The following is a 17,271-nucleotide window of genomic DNA, read 5'->3' as shown; positions in this document are numbered from 1 at the left end:
CCCAATAAGTTTATTATATGCATAATATAGATAATATAGTAGGAACCAAGATGACATAATAGTTACTTCTAACATTAGTAGCAGTAGCAGCAAACCCAGTAGTATAAGAAGCTTCGGAACGTGTGAAAGTTAGAAATTAACAGAGTTTCAGTGTTGCAAATTATGAAAGTTTCGTACCAAATTCGATATCTCAAGACCATTTTTAAACAATGACGCAAAATGATGTGAAATAAAGTGCTTAGTTTATAAATTGCCATAAATTGAAAAAAAGTAGATGGAAATTTCCAGGGGGGATTGACCGAAGGGTTCGAGCACCCCTACCGACGCCCATGTGCCATAACTAATGTTTGTTACCTCTGGTCTGTTTGGAGACACCGATAAGAGCCTCATTTTTAAATGCTAAATATCTAGATAGTAAAATTCTACATACTGGTTTAAAAAAAATGCCAAGGCCAAATTATGTCCTTGTTATTTCCATATTTGATAAATCTTTGAATAGCAATGCACACTATAAAAATTATTCATTCTCTGTTCCAGCTCGTATAAATGCATTTACTGGTGAGATAATTATGACTGAGCTAGTTGATGCACAAAAGTTATCAAGAGAAGGAGAAAATGTAGGATTCAAACCTGCTGATGCGATGGGAAGCCTTCATTCTGTACTCTCAGGTCTCACAGAGCTACAACCAGGTCATTATGTGATCAGCCATGATCCCAAAGTGGGAGCCTTTATAAGTGTTCTTCAGCACACTGCTCAGTGCCAGGAGTAAGTACTGAAATATATAATTGTAATTATAGTGGCACTTTTTATTATTATTTACTTCTTGTACAGGGCACTTGTAATTCTCCCCGTTTGATCGTACAGTCCACAATCAAATTCAAACTGTTCAAGTAACTTTAACATGGTAAAAATGTTATAGTAATCTGTACAATTGAGTGAAAAGTATGGGTCAAAAAGAACTGAGACCTAGCTCAATGATAGCTCAGTTAGTAGATTAAAAGGATGGGACAGATTAATCGAGACTCTATCGGTATCATATTGGTTTATCTGTAAAATGATTGATAATTTTGCCTATCCGATATATCTATATATATCTCTTAATTTAGTGCAAAATTCAGCCGTTTTGTTATAATTTTTATGGATAATCTTCATGCCCTACTTTTTAATAAAGTAAATGTCTAAATATGCAAGTTCTTTTACATTGTAGTCATCTGGTTAACACCACACTGCACAGAAAGCCCATATGCTGAACAACAGATTTATTTCACAAAATGAAATAAGAAGCAAACATAGTACATGAATACTACAGCTTTACGGAGTACTAACAGCCAGCCCACTTCGAAACACAGATTGCACACAAACATCGTGCACGCTCACAGTCTGTACAGCAAGTGTCTGACGTGAATCACTCGACCCCGCCGGTCAGCTGTTGCCACTTGGCAGTGCTGCCCTCACACAATGGCAGAATTTACAGGTACTACACACCTTATGGTCATATCTCCCCCTCCCAAGAGAAAAATTTTTGACATAGGAAAAAAATATTTACAATACACAAAATATACAAGAAAATATAACAAGTTTAGTCCAAAGTTCAAAATAAATATTTCAATAAACAAAAATCAACTTAAATTTTTATCCGGTTCCACACTTCAGGATATTTGTTCATAAATTCATCCAAATAAAATTTCCTTTTTTCTACACTACAATTCCATTTTTTCAAGTTTTCTACATGATGGTTTTCTGTTACTTTTCCTTTACTTAATTCAATTAAACTAAATACACCTTTTCTGAGTTCCTTAAAAACATAATAGGGACCTTCGTATACATTACAATATTTTCTAATTCTCTTGTCAACAAGACTACTGAGATAATGTGTTTTGAGAAATACCAAATCATGAATTTTGATCTCATCTTTTTTCTGTTACATTATGTCTCAAGTTTCTCATTTTTCTCTTATTTATATCCTGCATAGTGGCTGAAAAACGTTTATCATCCCAATTCTTTTCTTCTGTCTGGGGAATATTAAAATAATTTACTACACTGGCATCTAACTTACGATTGAACATTAATTCTACTGGTGCATATCCTAAATTGGAATGGATACTATGATTGATTAAATGAACAATAATAACTATATATTTTGGCCAGTCTTCTTGACTTTCTGAACAACACATACGCATCATTCTATTCAATTCTGCATGTACCCTTTCTACTAAATTAGAACTTGCATGATAATTTGGAGTATACATTACTTTAATACCTAGAGAACTTAATGTATCCACATGTTTCTTTGAATGGAATGTTGTAGCATTATCAGAAACAATACCATCTGGAATACCCATATGTCTGATGTATCCTTCTTTCAAACATCTTAAAATACTATCTATTACAATTACGAATAGGATAAACAAAAAGATATCTTGTTTTTAAATCTTGAATTGTCAACAAATATTTCTTGCCACACTTGCTCCTGACAAGTGGCCCTTGCACGTCAAAAAATAAAATAACACCATTTGAAGAAGAATCATGAAATGAAAATACGTTTTTAGATGGATGTCTGTCAGCTTTGGTTCTTTGACATACCTCACAATTCTTAACATATTTCTGCACATCTTTTCTCATTGCAGACCAATAAAATATTTTATTCATTCTTCTGAGCATTTTGTCTGCTCCAAAATGACCCATGTTGTCATGATATGACCTTAAAAGTATTGGAACTAAAGATATAGGTATACACAACTTATAATGATTAATGAAATGAAAATCACGATACAACAAAATTCCATCTTGTAACTTAAAATACGTTTTCCAGTTTCTTGATCTAGGCTCTAAAGTACCTATAGTTATGTTTCCAGATAAATAATCAATGATTGGTTTAAAAATAAAATCTTTCTTTTGTTCATCCATAACAACTTCTTTTGGTATATTAATAACATCATTCCTAAATAAATCTACTACATTTACATGCAAGTATTGAGTACTTTGATCTGGAAAATTTCTAGTAAGAAAATCCGCTAACAAATTATCTTTTCCTCTGCAGTACTCCACTTGAAAGTCATAATTTTGGACTTGTAAAAGACCATCGCAAAAGACGTGAATTCCAATTTTTTGCATGTCGAAGCCAAATTAGGCAACGATGATCACATACAATAGTAAATCTGTTACCTAGGAGATATTCCTTGCATTTATCAATACAAAAAAGAATACTAAGGCATTCTAATTCACTAATTGTATAGTGTGACTCATAATTCTTAAGAGTTCTACTCATGTATGATATTACATGTTTTCACCATTAATAATTTGTTATAAGTAACCACCAAGACCAACAGAAGATGAATCGGTTTGAATGTAAAATCTGTTTTCAAAGTCTGGATGATAAAGCTTGACATCCTGTACAATTGCTTCTTTTAACAAATCGAAACTAGATTGTTCTTTGTCTCCCCAGTGCCATTTTTTCCCTTTTTTCAGCAACTCATACAAGGGTGAACATAAATTCAAAAAATTTGGAATAAACTTCCTTAACCAAGTAAAATATCCACTGATTTTTTGAAGACTTTTAACATCTTTAGGAGGTTGTAATTCCGCTATTGCCTTAACTCTATCAGGATTCATACTAATACCATCTTTATATCTATGATATGTCCTAAATACAATAGTTTTTCTTTGCAGAAAAATGTCTTTTTCAACTTTATGGTCATTCCAGCTTGCCTAAGCTTTTCAAATACTTCTCTCAGATCAGAGCCATTGTGAAAGCTTGGACACCGTTACATGTACCAAAACCCAATCTCTTGAATTGAAATTGTTTTCCTTCAAAAGCAAATGCCGTGTAAGGCCTAGACTTTTCTGTAAGAAGTATCTGATGAAATCCAGCAGACATGTCTATGACTGAAACATAAGGTTTATTCTTAAATCCTCTTAAAGCACGTTCAATATTTATTGGACGTAATTGGCTGATTTTTTTATGTAAGTTTATAAGCCTAAAGTCTGTACACACTCTTATACCTCCAGAAGATTTAGGTACTACAACTAATTGATTTAAATATGGAGATTCACACATTTCAATTATATCCCATTCTAACAATTTTTCAATATATTCTCTCACATCCTTTCTATATTGGTAAGGAATAGGGTAAGGCTTACTTACTAATGGTTCTTGAGTATCTAGTTCAATGTTATGTTCATATACATTACACACACCTGGTTTTTCATCAAATAAATCTTGAAACTCTACAACCAAATTAAACAATTGCTTCTTTTCTTCTATTGACAAGATTTCTGCCTGATCTACCTTGTTTCTCAAATCTGTAGTATTGGCAACCATTTCTGATCCATTTTTATTTAATCCAACATTCAAACATTCTTGAAATATACCATCTACTTCTTCAGATACACATGGTAAAAGCTTAATCAACTTATTACCTTGATCCGTCTTGAATAAGAATTCATTACATGAAAAATCAATATTGGCTCCTACATTGTATGAGAAGTGTAAACCTAATAAAATTCCAACATTTAGGTTTTTTACCACTACAAATTCTATTAAAATATCTTCTCCATCAAAACTTAGATTAACAATGATCTTGCCTAATACCTTGTTGATACATTCTAAAGCACAATTATTTAGACGCGTCGTATTATTATACTATTAATATTAACTTAATAATACTCAGCGGTGAACGATGAGACTCGGTGAAGTACACAGACTCCTCTCAGGTACAGGGATAGTGTTAGGCAAAGACAATATTCACAGCACAGAGAAATAAAACCACATTACTGCCGTATGTATAAACTGAAAAGTTTTATTCTTTATTTATTGCAATTATAATGCAACTATACTTGAGACGAAGGCGAAGATTTCGCTTTGTCGATGAATTGACTCAATTAAAACGCATAAAACTCAATGCGTGGCTATCGGCAAGCCTATGATCACATAGACCTAGCTTGCGCCCCGAACTACCACACCAAGAGATATGCAATGATAACTGAGCCAATATTTGCTCTTTAGCCTTTTATTTCCAAATTAATCTTTAGGCTAACTTTATTATTTGACGTAGAATGGTTGCAGTATTGTGCATATCATCAATGCATGGCTATCGGCGTACCTATGTTCACATAGGCCTAGCTTGCGCCCCGAACTACCATACCAAGATGTATGCACAACACCGAGGAGTTCTTTTTAAGTTTAAAAGCTTCGTCGATCCGTGGCGAAAAAGTGTGATGATTCTTACGCGACATCCTCGCTTTTATACTATTTTCGAGAACACAGATTAAAGTACAGATGAATCATTCACTATCTACAAAAGGATACCAGCAACAAAACTGACATCTATACATCTTTAGAAATACAAATTTGTATAGTGCACTCTTGCAAACAGATACATTAAATTACCTATAATGTAGCATAAAATACAATAAACGATAAACAAAAGATATATATTACAAACAAGGTGCATTATTACATATAATAACAAAGAAATTACGCTTTCTTTTACAAAATAAATACATTAGTGACATATCTTCTACTGGTGACGTCACATAAAAATGTGGATCATATCATCTGCCCCTTCCTTTCGGAAACTAAGTTTCAGGAAGGAAGTTATCTACCTGGAGGAAACTTAGTTTTAAAGTACAAATTCTTTCCTTTTATCCTCCGAAAAACGCACCAGTTTTAGGTTATCCAAGTTAACCTTACCATATAATTCTTTCGTCCTTGGAATTAGCAATGTCACAACATTATTTTCCACTTTGTCCACTAGATAAGGTCCTATCCACAACATAAATAACTTTTGAATGGTCCTATCTAATGAGGAGCTTAAGGAATGGTTTTTAACCATCACGAAGTCTCCAACTGTCACTGTCTTGGCGTTTCCCTTCTGTTTTAAATCCTTCGACAGCTTCTTCTTCTCCCTGACTTGGGCTAAGAATAATTTGGACTTCCAATCCGGTTGGGCTTCTTCCCGTTCGGGCCAATTGAAATGGGTTAGGATCTCTCTGGGTATGGGATGGTTGAAGAATAGTTCAGCAGGTGAATATCCAGTAGTCTCAGAAATGGAATAATTAATTAACCAAACAACTTTTGATATGTATCGAGACCAAGTCTGATGTTCTCGATAACAAAATAAACGAAGTAATCTGACTATCTCTTGATTTGCTCGTTCTACCATGTTCCCCTTTGGATTGTAAGCTGTTGTGCAAACATGATGGATACCACGGCTTTTGGTAAATTCCTTCCACTGCTTAGAGGTAAACTGAGCTCCTCTGTCGCTTAGGGTAAACGTAACGTTTGGATAGTGAGCAAAATATCCTCTCTGAAGCGTGTTTATAATTTCTGTGGTGCTGGCAGTCCGTAAAGCATATGCGGAGACAAAATGTGTACCCACATCAATAAGGCTCAAGATGTACTGGTATCCATTAGACCGAGGAAGCTTCCCAATCAAGTCCAGAGAAAGCATCTCATGAGGTTGCTTGGGACTGATATGAAGGGTCTCCTTGAGTATCCCTAATTTGTCTGGTTTACTCTGGGCACTAATTTCAACAATCTCGGATGTACTGTATCACGTCATCCTTCATGCCTTTCCAGAAGTATCGTACTGCAAGTCGCTTCAATGTCTTGGATACTCCAAAATGTCCAGCTTCATCATGAATTACTTTCAAGAGAGGTTGCTTCATTACCACCGGAACACACAATTTCCAAAGGAACTGATTATCCGATCCTTTCTTAAATAAAATCCCTTCCTGAATGCGATAGGAACGATGCAATCTGAGGTTAGGTTCCTGAGAATTTAGAGATTGGAGTAAATTTTTGCAGAATTCATCTTCAGATTGTGCCTCTCTCCACTTGTCGACGTCATCTATTTCTCCTCTTTCGGCCCACAGGTAGTTTATTCTGAATGTCTGCTGGCTATTTTCAGGATGAATCTGGGGTATATCATCAGCAGGATACCGAGATAAAATATCTGCCAGATCGTTTTAGCGACCAGAGACGTATACTATTTTATACTGGTACTGTTGGAGTTTTAGAGACCAGCGAGTCAAACGACTGTTCCAGTTACGGGCGTCTTGTAACCATACCAACCCTTTATGATCACTGTAGATAGTGAAAGGCCTACCTTTCAAATAAACAGCATACTTCTCAACTCCAAAGATTATGGCCAAACATTCTAACTCATGGATGGAGTAATGGCGTTCGTTCTCCTTCAGTTTTCGGCTTGCATACTGAATGACCTTCCTCTCTTCACCATCCATTTGGAAAAGAATACTACTCAATCCTTTCCCAGAAGCATCGCATTGGATACAGAATTCCTGTTCAAAATCAGGCTGTGCTAATTCAGCATCTCTTACAAGTTCATTCTTCAGTAGCTGGAAACTTTGTTCTTCCTCGTCTCGCCAAATCCAACGTTGATTTTTACCTAACAGCTTGGTGAACGGTTCAGATTTAGCTGCAAAATTTTCAATGAACTTCCGCCTCCAGTTGGCGAGGCCAAGAAATTTCCGAACATCGTTTCTAGTTTTAGGTTTAGGAAATAATTTAACGGCTGAATTTTTGTCTGGTTGGATTTTGATAGCATCTCCAGAAACAATGTGACCCAAGTAGGTAATTTCCTTTTTGACAAATTCACATTTTCGCAGCTTTACAGTCATCCCCACTTCTTGGAGTCGCTGCAACACTTTGTCCAGATGTTCGAGATGCTTGGAGAGTTCTTTGTCGAAAATCAGCAAGTCATCCATATATTGAGTTAGATACTCTTCGGTTTCAGGACCAAATACAGCATGCATGGCAGCTATGAAAATTGACACAGCACTAGAGATACCAAAAGGCATTCGAGCAAACATCCACTGACGTCCTTTATAGGAGAAGGCAGTACATGGTTGGCAGTCAGTTTTTACAGGGATCTGTAAATATCCAGAAGCCAGATCCAGATTTGTAAAATAACGAGCACCTTTAAATTTTTGTAAGGCATTCGAAATGGGCTCAACTGAATTTCGTGGAACACGTACAATTTTATTCAAATTTCTGAAGTCAATGCATGGGCATACTGTACCGTCAGGCTTGTCGACTACAATTAAAGGGTTCAAGTAAGGGGAATTACAAGGAATTATAACACCCCATTGTCTCCACTTTTCTAATTCTTCCTCCAGGAGTTTCCTTTTTGCTATAGGTATGGGATATGGAGATCGATACACAGGTTCTGTGGTGGTGAGTTCAATCTCACACTGGAAGTTTTTAATAGTACCTGGTGTCTCGGAAAATACATCTCTATGCTTCAATAAGACGTCTTTCAATTGGCTTCTACCCCTTTCGCATAAAATCTCATTCGCATTGACCTTCTGCAGAATGTCGTCAGGACTAGCCGTCCACTGATCGACATTTCTTACATACGTCCCTTTCGAAGATCCATTATTCACGAGGTCCTACTCTACCGGAACTCCGTCTACGGTGAGGGATAACTTCTCGCGCTGTAGGTCAATTACTGCTTCATATTTCCTGAGGAATGGGTAGCCCAAAATAAAGTCAGCTTCGAGACCCTTCAAGACAAACATGTCCAATAAATTTCTTCCAGCAATCTCCAGATATACTTGTCTACATCCTACAACTCTAGTTTTGTTTCTCCCAGTGAAATCAGTCAGCCTAACATCTGGACATGTTTGTAACTGCAATGACGGCAGCTTCTCTTTAATCTTCTTCCAAATGGCGTAGCTCATGAGATTACATTCGCTGCCAGTGTCCAGAACACAAATAAAATCGACGCCGGTTACAGTTGCTTTAATTAACGGAGCCCTGGGTAAATTTTCCTTTCTAACTGCCTGTTGTAGTGCTCTATCTAAACTTTGTTCTCCCTCATTGAGAGTCAGCACAACAAAAAGATGATTATCTTCACTATTTATATCGCTGTCATCGGTTCCCAGAGAAGTCCAAGATTTTAGCCAAACCGTGATCGGGAACGAAGAATTCACGTTGGGCGACTGGCTAAATCCGACTGCATACCACTCGGATTAGCACTAGTCGATGGTGCCCAACAAAAGTCTCTGGTTATGTAGACGCTTTGATATTGCTCGTTCGTCAAACGTGAAGCAGAAGGTTCAAACGGAGGTGCCATCGCTCTGAAATTACTGGGTTCAGAGGCGTTACGTGAAGAGTCACGGGAATGGTCTTCTGGATCAGATCTGGAACGATGCGGCCCATGTGCGTAGTTGTTCCTGCCATCCCTTCTAGGAGGATTACGTCGTCTGTTGTAATTGGAATATCCATTCCTCTGGTTCTGCATAACTTGTCTGACTCTGGGTTGTTGGTTTCCAATTCTATTTTGTCTGGGAGCATTTCCCTGGCCTGCACCTTCCCTATTCCACACAGGCTTCCAACTGTCCTGCTCTTCAAGCACCTCGAACCTTTTCAGAAAGTCGGCTATCTGCCGTACAGTTTGAGGAGAATTAGCTAGACTCAGACTGCGAGCTCTATATGGAAGCTGGGAGATGATTAAATTCACAATCGCAGGTTCTATGTAATGGGCAGACAGATTGCGGTAGGCTGAGTAAATAGACCAGGCATATTCCTCCATGCTCATACCGGACTGCTTTAAGTATCGGCGAGATCTCACTGCTGTCAGCTGCCTCTCTTTGGCCTCTTCTGAAGCATATTGTTTGCGAAAACGACAGCAGAAATCAGAATAGGACTTGAACTCTAACTGGTTTGCTCGAAACCAATGCTCAGCCTGGCCCTTGAAAAGCCGAGGAATAATTTCCAATCGGTATTCGTATGGAATCTGCATTAAATCAAAATTGATATTAAGTTCTTTTAAGTATTGCTCAGCATTCTGGGCTTCCAGGTCTCCCTTGAACTTCGACAAGGAATTAAGATCTGCCATCCTTGGAGTTCCAGTCATTGCTGATCGCTGAGTTGTTGGCGGCGACTCATCTGGCCCGCTCCTTGAATTTCCATGCCTTCGTGTTCGCTTCCTGATTTTTGCTTGATACTGAGAGTCAGAGCTGGTGCTGGAAGAGGAGGAACTGCGATCTTTCTTCCTTTCTAGACGTTCCCTCTTTGTCCTTTCTTCATAAAGACTGTGCCGGGCCCTGCGAGATTCACGCTCTCTGTAACCTCTGTCATCACCCGAAAGACTAAAGGTAGGTGGAACAGCAGATGCCACTTCATTAGCTCTTGAATCAGCAGTAACTCGTGGGCGACAGACTTGTTTGTCTTCTCTAGTTCTCTCTCCACCGGCTCTGTCCATCGCTTCATTTAGTTCAATGTTCATGGTTGGCAACGCTGCACTCTCAGCAAGCAACTACAGACGGATGACCAGCTGTTCGAGATCCAGTTTCTGTTTCCGTTTGGCGGGTAACGTGCATGGTCTCTAACTGATTCGTAAGTTGTTCTACTTGAGTTTTTATTTCCTCAACGTCCTTGCTTCTTTGAGACACAGTTACTGAAATCTGACTAATATTTTCTTGGACCTCAGCCCGAAACTGTATTTTGTCAGTCTCGTCCTCGGCCAATATCTGTTCCATGGTCAGCTGTTTTTCAATAATCTTATTGCACTCCTCAGTGAATCTCGAATTAATATCCTCTACATCGATGCGAACACTTTCCGTGGCTTTATTAACATCGGCTGCCAAGCTACGCCGGAACTCATCAAAGTCCATCTCTCTAGCCTGCCAAATTTCTTCAGAGAATCGGGCCCTAGTATTCTCGTTCTCAGACTTTAGTTGTTGTATTTCACAGGCCATCTCGCCTATTTCAGCTCTTAAAGCTTTCATAGATTCATCGTGCTGCTTACCGATATCATCCTTTAGCAACGCACATTCTCTGAGGATATCTTCCTTCAATATGTCAGATTGTCTACAGATATCAGTCTTCAGTGTTTCAGACTGTTTGCAGATATCAGCTTTCAGTGCTTCAGACTGTTTACACATATCAGCCTGCAATGTTTCAGACTGTTTGCAGATATCAGCTTTCAAGCTGGTAATGGAATCAGCTTGCTGTTTAATATCAGCCTGCAGTGTTTCAGACTGTTTGCTAATATCAGCCTGTAATGTTTCCATACTTTCAACTTGCTGCTTGCTAATTCCTTCAATCATGGTTTTTAAAGCTTCGAACATATTTAATGGATCAGATGTAATAGTTGTAGACAATGATTCACATTCTTTACAAACGAAATCGGTAGCTTCGTGGCTTTCAAATCGAACATCTAAGCCACAACATTCATAATGTAGAAGCTTTGTACATTTCTTGCACACAAATGTGGTTTTATCTTTATCAATGTTCCGACAACAATTGGGAATATTAAGCTCTGAATTTGAAGCAAGATTTTTATTTGCGCTACGCAAATGTTTTCTTTCCATTTCGAACAAAGTAGTTCTGTGCTTTTCTACAAATATAAAAGTTTAGTGCTCTTGCACAATGAATCTCAACTTTAAACAATTGTCTTGCCCTTGTACACTACAAAATCGAGCCAACACGTTGAGCTGCCACTTGATACATTCTAAAGCACAATTATTTAGACGCGTCGTATTATTATACTATTAATATTAACTTAATAATACTCAGCGGTGAACGATGAGACTCGGTGAAGTACACAGACTCCTCTCAGGTACAGGGATAGTGTTAGGCAAAGACAATATTCACAGCACAGAGAAATAAAACCACATTACTGCCGTATGTATAAACTGAAAAGTTTTATTCTTTATTTATTGCAATTATAATGCAACTATACTTGAGACGAAGGCGAAGATTTCGCTTTGTCGATGAATTGACTCAATTAAAACGCATAAAACTCAATGCGTGGCTATCGGCAAGCCTATGATCACATAGACCTAGCTTGCGCCCCGAACTACCACACCAAGAGATATGCAATGATAACTGAGCCAATATTTGCTCTTTAGCCTTTTATTTCCAAATTAATCTTTAGGCTAACTTTATTATTTGACGTAGAATGGTTGCAGTATTGTGCATATCATCAATGCATGGCTATCGGCGTACCTATGTTCACATAGGCCTAGCTTGCGCCCCGAACTACCATACCAAGATGTATGCACAACACCGAGGAGTTCTTTTTAAGTTTAAAAGCTTCGTCGATCCGTGGCGAAAAAGTGTGATGATTCTTACGCGACATCCTCGCTTTTATACTATTTTCGAGAACACAGATTAAAGTACAGATGAATCATCCACTATCTACAAAAGGATACTATCAACAAAACTGACATCTATACATCTTTAGAAATACAAATTCGTATAGTGCACTCTTGCAAACAAAGATACATTAAATTACCTATAATGTAGCATAAAATACAATAAACGATAAACAAAAGATATATATTACAAACAAGGTGCATTATTACATATAATAACAAAGAAATTACGCTTTCTTTTACAAAAATAAATACATTAGTGACATATCTTCTACTGGTGACGTCACATAAAAATGTGGATCATATCATTGTGTTGTTTCTTGCCAGAATAATCTACAAGTATTATGTCTGTTACTGGTTGTAAAATTGGTTGTGTTACTTCTTGAGTAATCTCTTTCCATTTATCTGCAGAGAGTAACGAGAGTTCACTACCCGAGTCTACGAGGCATTTATGATCTAAACCATTAATTTCACAATTAATAAAGCATGTACCTTTTATTTTTTGTCTAACATTAATAGGCAAATTCATGTTTTTTGTACTGAATTTCTCTTCTTCTATCATCAAGTCATTATGAAAGTCAACATCTACTTGGCAAATATGTACAGAAGTGTTAAGCTTAGGTCTATACTCTGAATTTATGGTAGTGGTTTTCAATAAAGTTTCATCACTACTGTCAAAATCTTGTATCTTATGTTGGTATGACACAACAGCATTATCTTCGCCTATTGTACCCTGCCATACTAATAGGCTCACAATTCAGTTTAAACTTACATGAGGCAAAAATGTAGAGGCTTCAGCTCTCAAAGAAGAATTTTCTCTTACACCACTACTATTATTCCTATTTGGAAAATTTACTGCATGTACTACACCAGTATTTTCTTCAAATTCAGTATTAGTACTACTTGTTCGCATCCGAGGCTTCCTCTGATTAAACCTATTATATGGATTATATCTATTTCTATCATTAAATCTACTATAATTTTCATTTCTGTAACCTCCTTGGTAATCATTGAAATTATTTAGAGATCTATTGCTTACAATATTATTTCCAAATTGATAATCTGTATTGTTGTTATACCTTCTATAGGAATTAAATCTATCACGATTGTTGTTACCAACATTTCTTGCACTATTATTTACATTTCTGGATGTATTTGGTTCAACATTAGCATCAAACTTTCTTACATTTACTTGTCTAACAAACCTACTGGATGGCTTTGAATCTACATCATAGAAATTATAAAGAGCTTCATGTCTTGAAACCAATTCAGCTGCAATTCCCAATGAGATATTGGGCTGATTAAGTTTAGCCTCTTTCACTTTCATTGGCATTTGATGATCAATGAGAATAAGTTTTTGCTGATCACTCATTTCAGGTTGAACTACATTACATAGTACATTTGTCAAACAAGTACTCTTCCATGATGGACTTTCAAACACATTTAGAAACAATGCTTTAAAAGTTTCATAATCATCTATCAACTCTTTGTTTTGATCAAACCAATGTTTTGCAACACCCTTAAGAACCATAGGTATGTACTTCATGTAATGTTTAATTGGAATGTCTGACATTACAAAACTATCTTCAATTATTTTTAAAAACTGAGACGCTAAGTAATCTGTCCTTGTAGCATTGAAATTTGGCAACCTTCCAATATCAGTTTCAGATTCAGTTTCACTAGCTACATAACCTTTTCTATCTTTATTAAAACTAGATTTTCTTTTGTTAACACCATTTCCACTTGTTCTCAAAGAATGACTAAGTCTATATAGTTTTTTCTTATACTGTATTGAGCTTTCTGTATCAGAACTAGAAGTATCAGACTTTGTACTAGTAGTTTTCTTTCTATATGTAACATTGGACCATTTTTCTACTGGATATCTCTCATCTATTTGACTAGATCTTGAAAAACGTACATAACTAGCAATAATTTTCCTGTAGTTTACGGTTATTACAAGCATAAGAAAACAGTTTTTTCTTTGTGACGTTTCAGGAGAACACACGCTCCTTTCATCAGACATTTATTTTCATTTTGACTAAAGATACAGTTATAACAATGGTTAGTAATTTTTAAACAAAAAGAATCTGTTATATAATGGATGTTGTCAATGTTACATTGTTGTAATATAGCAACTTAACTGTGAAAAAAGCAGTCTATTTTTTTTAATTTTTTTTTTTTTTTTTTTTTTTTTTTAAATTATGAATCCCAAATATCATCAGGTAATTCAAATTCATCATTGTTTTCACAAAGTCTCTTGATGTTTTCTGTTACATTAAATTTTAAAGATGGTGGCTTACTCCATTTGTGAAAAAGAAAACTCCACACTGGATCTATGTTACCATTTTCATTATTTAATTTATTCCAGTGTTCTTCTGCAATGAACGAGGCTTCCCAGACATTCAACTCTGTTTTTCCCGTTAATCTTTTTAAAACCCTTCTCTTTTTAATCAAATGCTTCTCTTCGATGATATGAGTTGACAAACCTGTTCTTGGGTTTAGATTTATAATGTCCAAATCATGTTCGTGCCATCTTATTGCCATTTTCCTTGCTGTTTGTCCCACATAATCTTTTGAACATGAACAACTTATATTATATATTCCTGTGGTTTCCACATCTGGTAGCGAGTTTCTCATTTTGAATTCATTAAATGTACATTCCAAACTTCTTGGTGATTTAAAAACAATTTTGAAATTAAAACTTCTAAAAATTTTTGCAATTTTATGACTGCTTTTTTCACAGTTAAGTTGCTATATTACAACAATGTAACATTGACAACATCCATTATATAACAGATTCTTTTTGTTTAAAAATTACTAACCATTGTTATAACTGTATCTTTAGTCAAAATGAAAATAAATGTCTGATGAAAGGAGCGTGTGTTCTCCTGAAACGTCACAAAGAAAAAACTGTTTTCTTATGCTTGTAATAACCGTAAACTACAGGAAAATAATTCTATCATGCAAGCAATGCGTACATACAAGAAAAACAATAACTAGCAATGCTACTAGGATATTTATTTAAATCACTAAGTCTACTGGTGCTTTGCACTGGACTTTTGTTAGTTTGTTGCTGAGCAATGACCTGCAATGCTCTTAAGTCTTTCGAAATATCTCTTAACTGATAATCAAAGTCAATAAATTTATTTTCTACTTTTGACGCAATGTCAGTTACTTGTTGAACACAACCCTTATATGTAATTTCACATCCTGCAATTTATTTGATACTAAATGAACGCTTTGACTTAGGTCCTGTATTGTTTGACCTGTCTTTGTTGAAAGTTCTGAGAATTCTTCATGTAACTGAACAATACTAGCATTCTGTTCACCTACTTTATTAAGAACAGTGTCGTACCTAGATTGGTTAGTACCGATAATGGACTTTATTTCTCGAAGTTCAAGATCATTCTGTTTCACGTGTTCATTCAACCTTTCTTGTAACTTGTTACTTTGATCGGAGCAGTTTTTTGCAACCTCGTCAATTTTTGTTTCTAACTGATTACGAAATGACTCAAAATTATTCTTTACATCAGTTAAAGACTCACGAGTTTGAACACACAAATCAGTAACTCTTTTCTCAACCTTCGCTTCAAGGCGAACAAATTCGTCATTAAAGTTAGATTCTAATTGATCTAGTTTTCTAGACACGTTTTCGTCAACATGCGAAATACTAGTTTCTACATTGGCAATTTTCTCCTTCACATTAGCAACACAGTCTTCTACTAACCTTAATTTCCTTGTAACATTTTCCTCCACATTTCCCACTTTCGCACTCACCCTTTTTTCCACCTCAGAAAACTTCAAACCCAATGACGACAGCTGAGAATCCATCTTTTTATATCCCTCACCATAACGTTCTCTTGCAGGGAGGTAACATTTTCTTGCAAGCCGGTAATCTGGGATCCAAAGGTAGATAGCTGCTGCTGCAATACGTCTCCTAGTCTAGATTCCAACTACTTCAATGACTGTTCAATGTCTGGTTTTGCTGGCATTTTGCTGCAACTATTGACCTAGTTATCCTTTCCACTAAACGCACGTAGCTGGTAGTCAAAGACCATTTTCGACATTCGCGACCATCACAGTACATGGCACGGAACAGATGCTTACCTTCGTAATCAAATCAACTTCTCCCTTCGCAGCACAATTCGTAACATAACGGTCAAAAACTTCGTGTTTTGTTGTGCGGTCTGATATTTGGTCCGTTGTTCGTGCGCCACTTAACACCACACTGCACAGAAAGCCCATATGCTGAACAACAGATTTATTTCACAAAATGAAATAAGAAGCAAACATAGTACACAAATACTACAGCTTTACGGAGTACTAACAGCCAGCCCACTTCGAAACACGAATTGCACACAAACATAGTGCACGCTCACAGTCTGTACAGCAAGTGTCTGACGTGAATCACTCGACCCCGCCGGTCAGCTGTTGCCACTTGGCAGTGCTGCCCTCACACAATGGCGGAATTTACAGGTACTACACACCTTATGGTCATATGGTAATATACATTTATTAAGAAGGTCAATGAACCATTCAGGTTCTTCAAGGATCATTTGGAATTTTATATCGGATCGGTAAATTTTATATTAGTATTTTATTGGTATCGACCAAAAGTTCATATCGCCCCATCCTAGTAAATTATCCCCATGTGAGTCAACATATGAATGAAATTGTAGTGTAGGCTTAATTTTGTTATTTGTTTATTTCAGTATTGTGTGTAACTTTTTTTATTTTTAGCAGCAATAACTTGTATGATCTACATGCCAGTTACAACGTTAGGACTAGAACTGATATGCACAATCAAGGATTGCTCTGGGTACCAATTGATACAGACATCTTAACACCCGCTAATTTAGCTTTCGGTCGAGTCCCAGCTACATTCTGCCCACCAGACACAAGGAGAAATAAAGGTGAGTTTCCCTCATGTTTCTTTGAATCTAAACAGTACACAACTTCCATTGTAACACATTTACTCCAGAATCTCACCCCAGTCAAATTATGTTTGCTTTAACCTATCAGGTTAAGATCAGATATCTGCAAGCAGGAATTTCCAACTTAGCTATATCACTATATCTTTGTAGGAAGCATCGCTATATTGGGAGGAAAATATCTTGGTGCTTGCCAGGCATGGTGTGAAGTTG

General features: G+C 36.5%; 1 protein-coding gene across 2 annotated transcripts in view; it reads left to right on the top strand.

Moving 5' to 3' along the window:
- LOC145986555 (little elongation complex subunit 2-like) overlaps positions 1-17,271 on the top strand; it is a 94,449-nt gene that overhangs the window by 75,589 nt on the left and 1,589 nt on the right. Inside the window, exons 11-12 of one of the 2 annotated variants that reach the window (XM_083120700.1) lie at positions 538-766; positions 16,871-17,040. In XM_083120700.1, coding sequence (XP_082976826.1) covers positions 538-766; positions 16,871-17,040 — 399 coding nt within the window. Of the gene's footprint in view, positions 1-537; positions 767-16,867; positions 17,041-17,271 lie in introns of both variants that reach the window. The other variant, XM_083120699.1, reaches the window with a different exon arrangement.

This window comes from Lepisma saccharinum, chromosome 4 (assembly GCF_977018435.1).
Source record: "Lepisma saccharinum chromosome 4, izLepSacc3.1, whole genome shotgun sequence".
Lineage (NCBI taxonomy): Eukaryota > Metazoa > Arthropoda > Insecta > Zygentoma > Lepismatidae > Lepisma > Lepisma saccharinum.
Note: the sequence above shows the minus strand (reverse complement) of the source record. Positions and strands in the feature narration are given on the sequence as shown.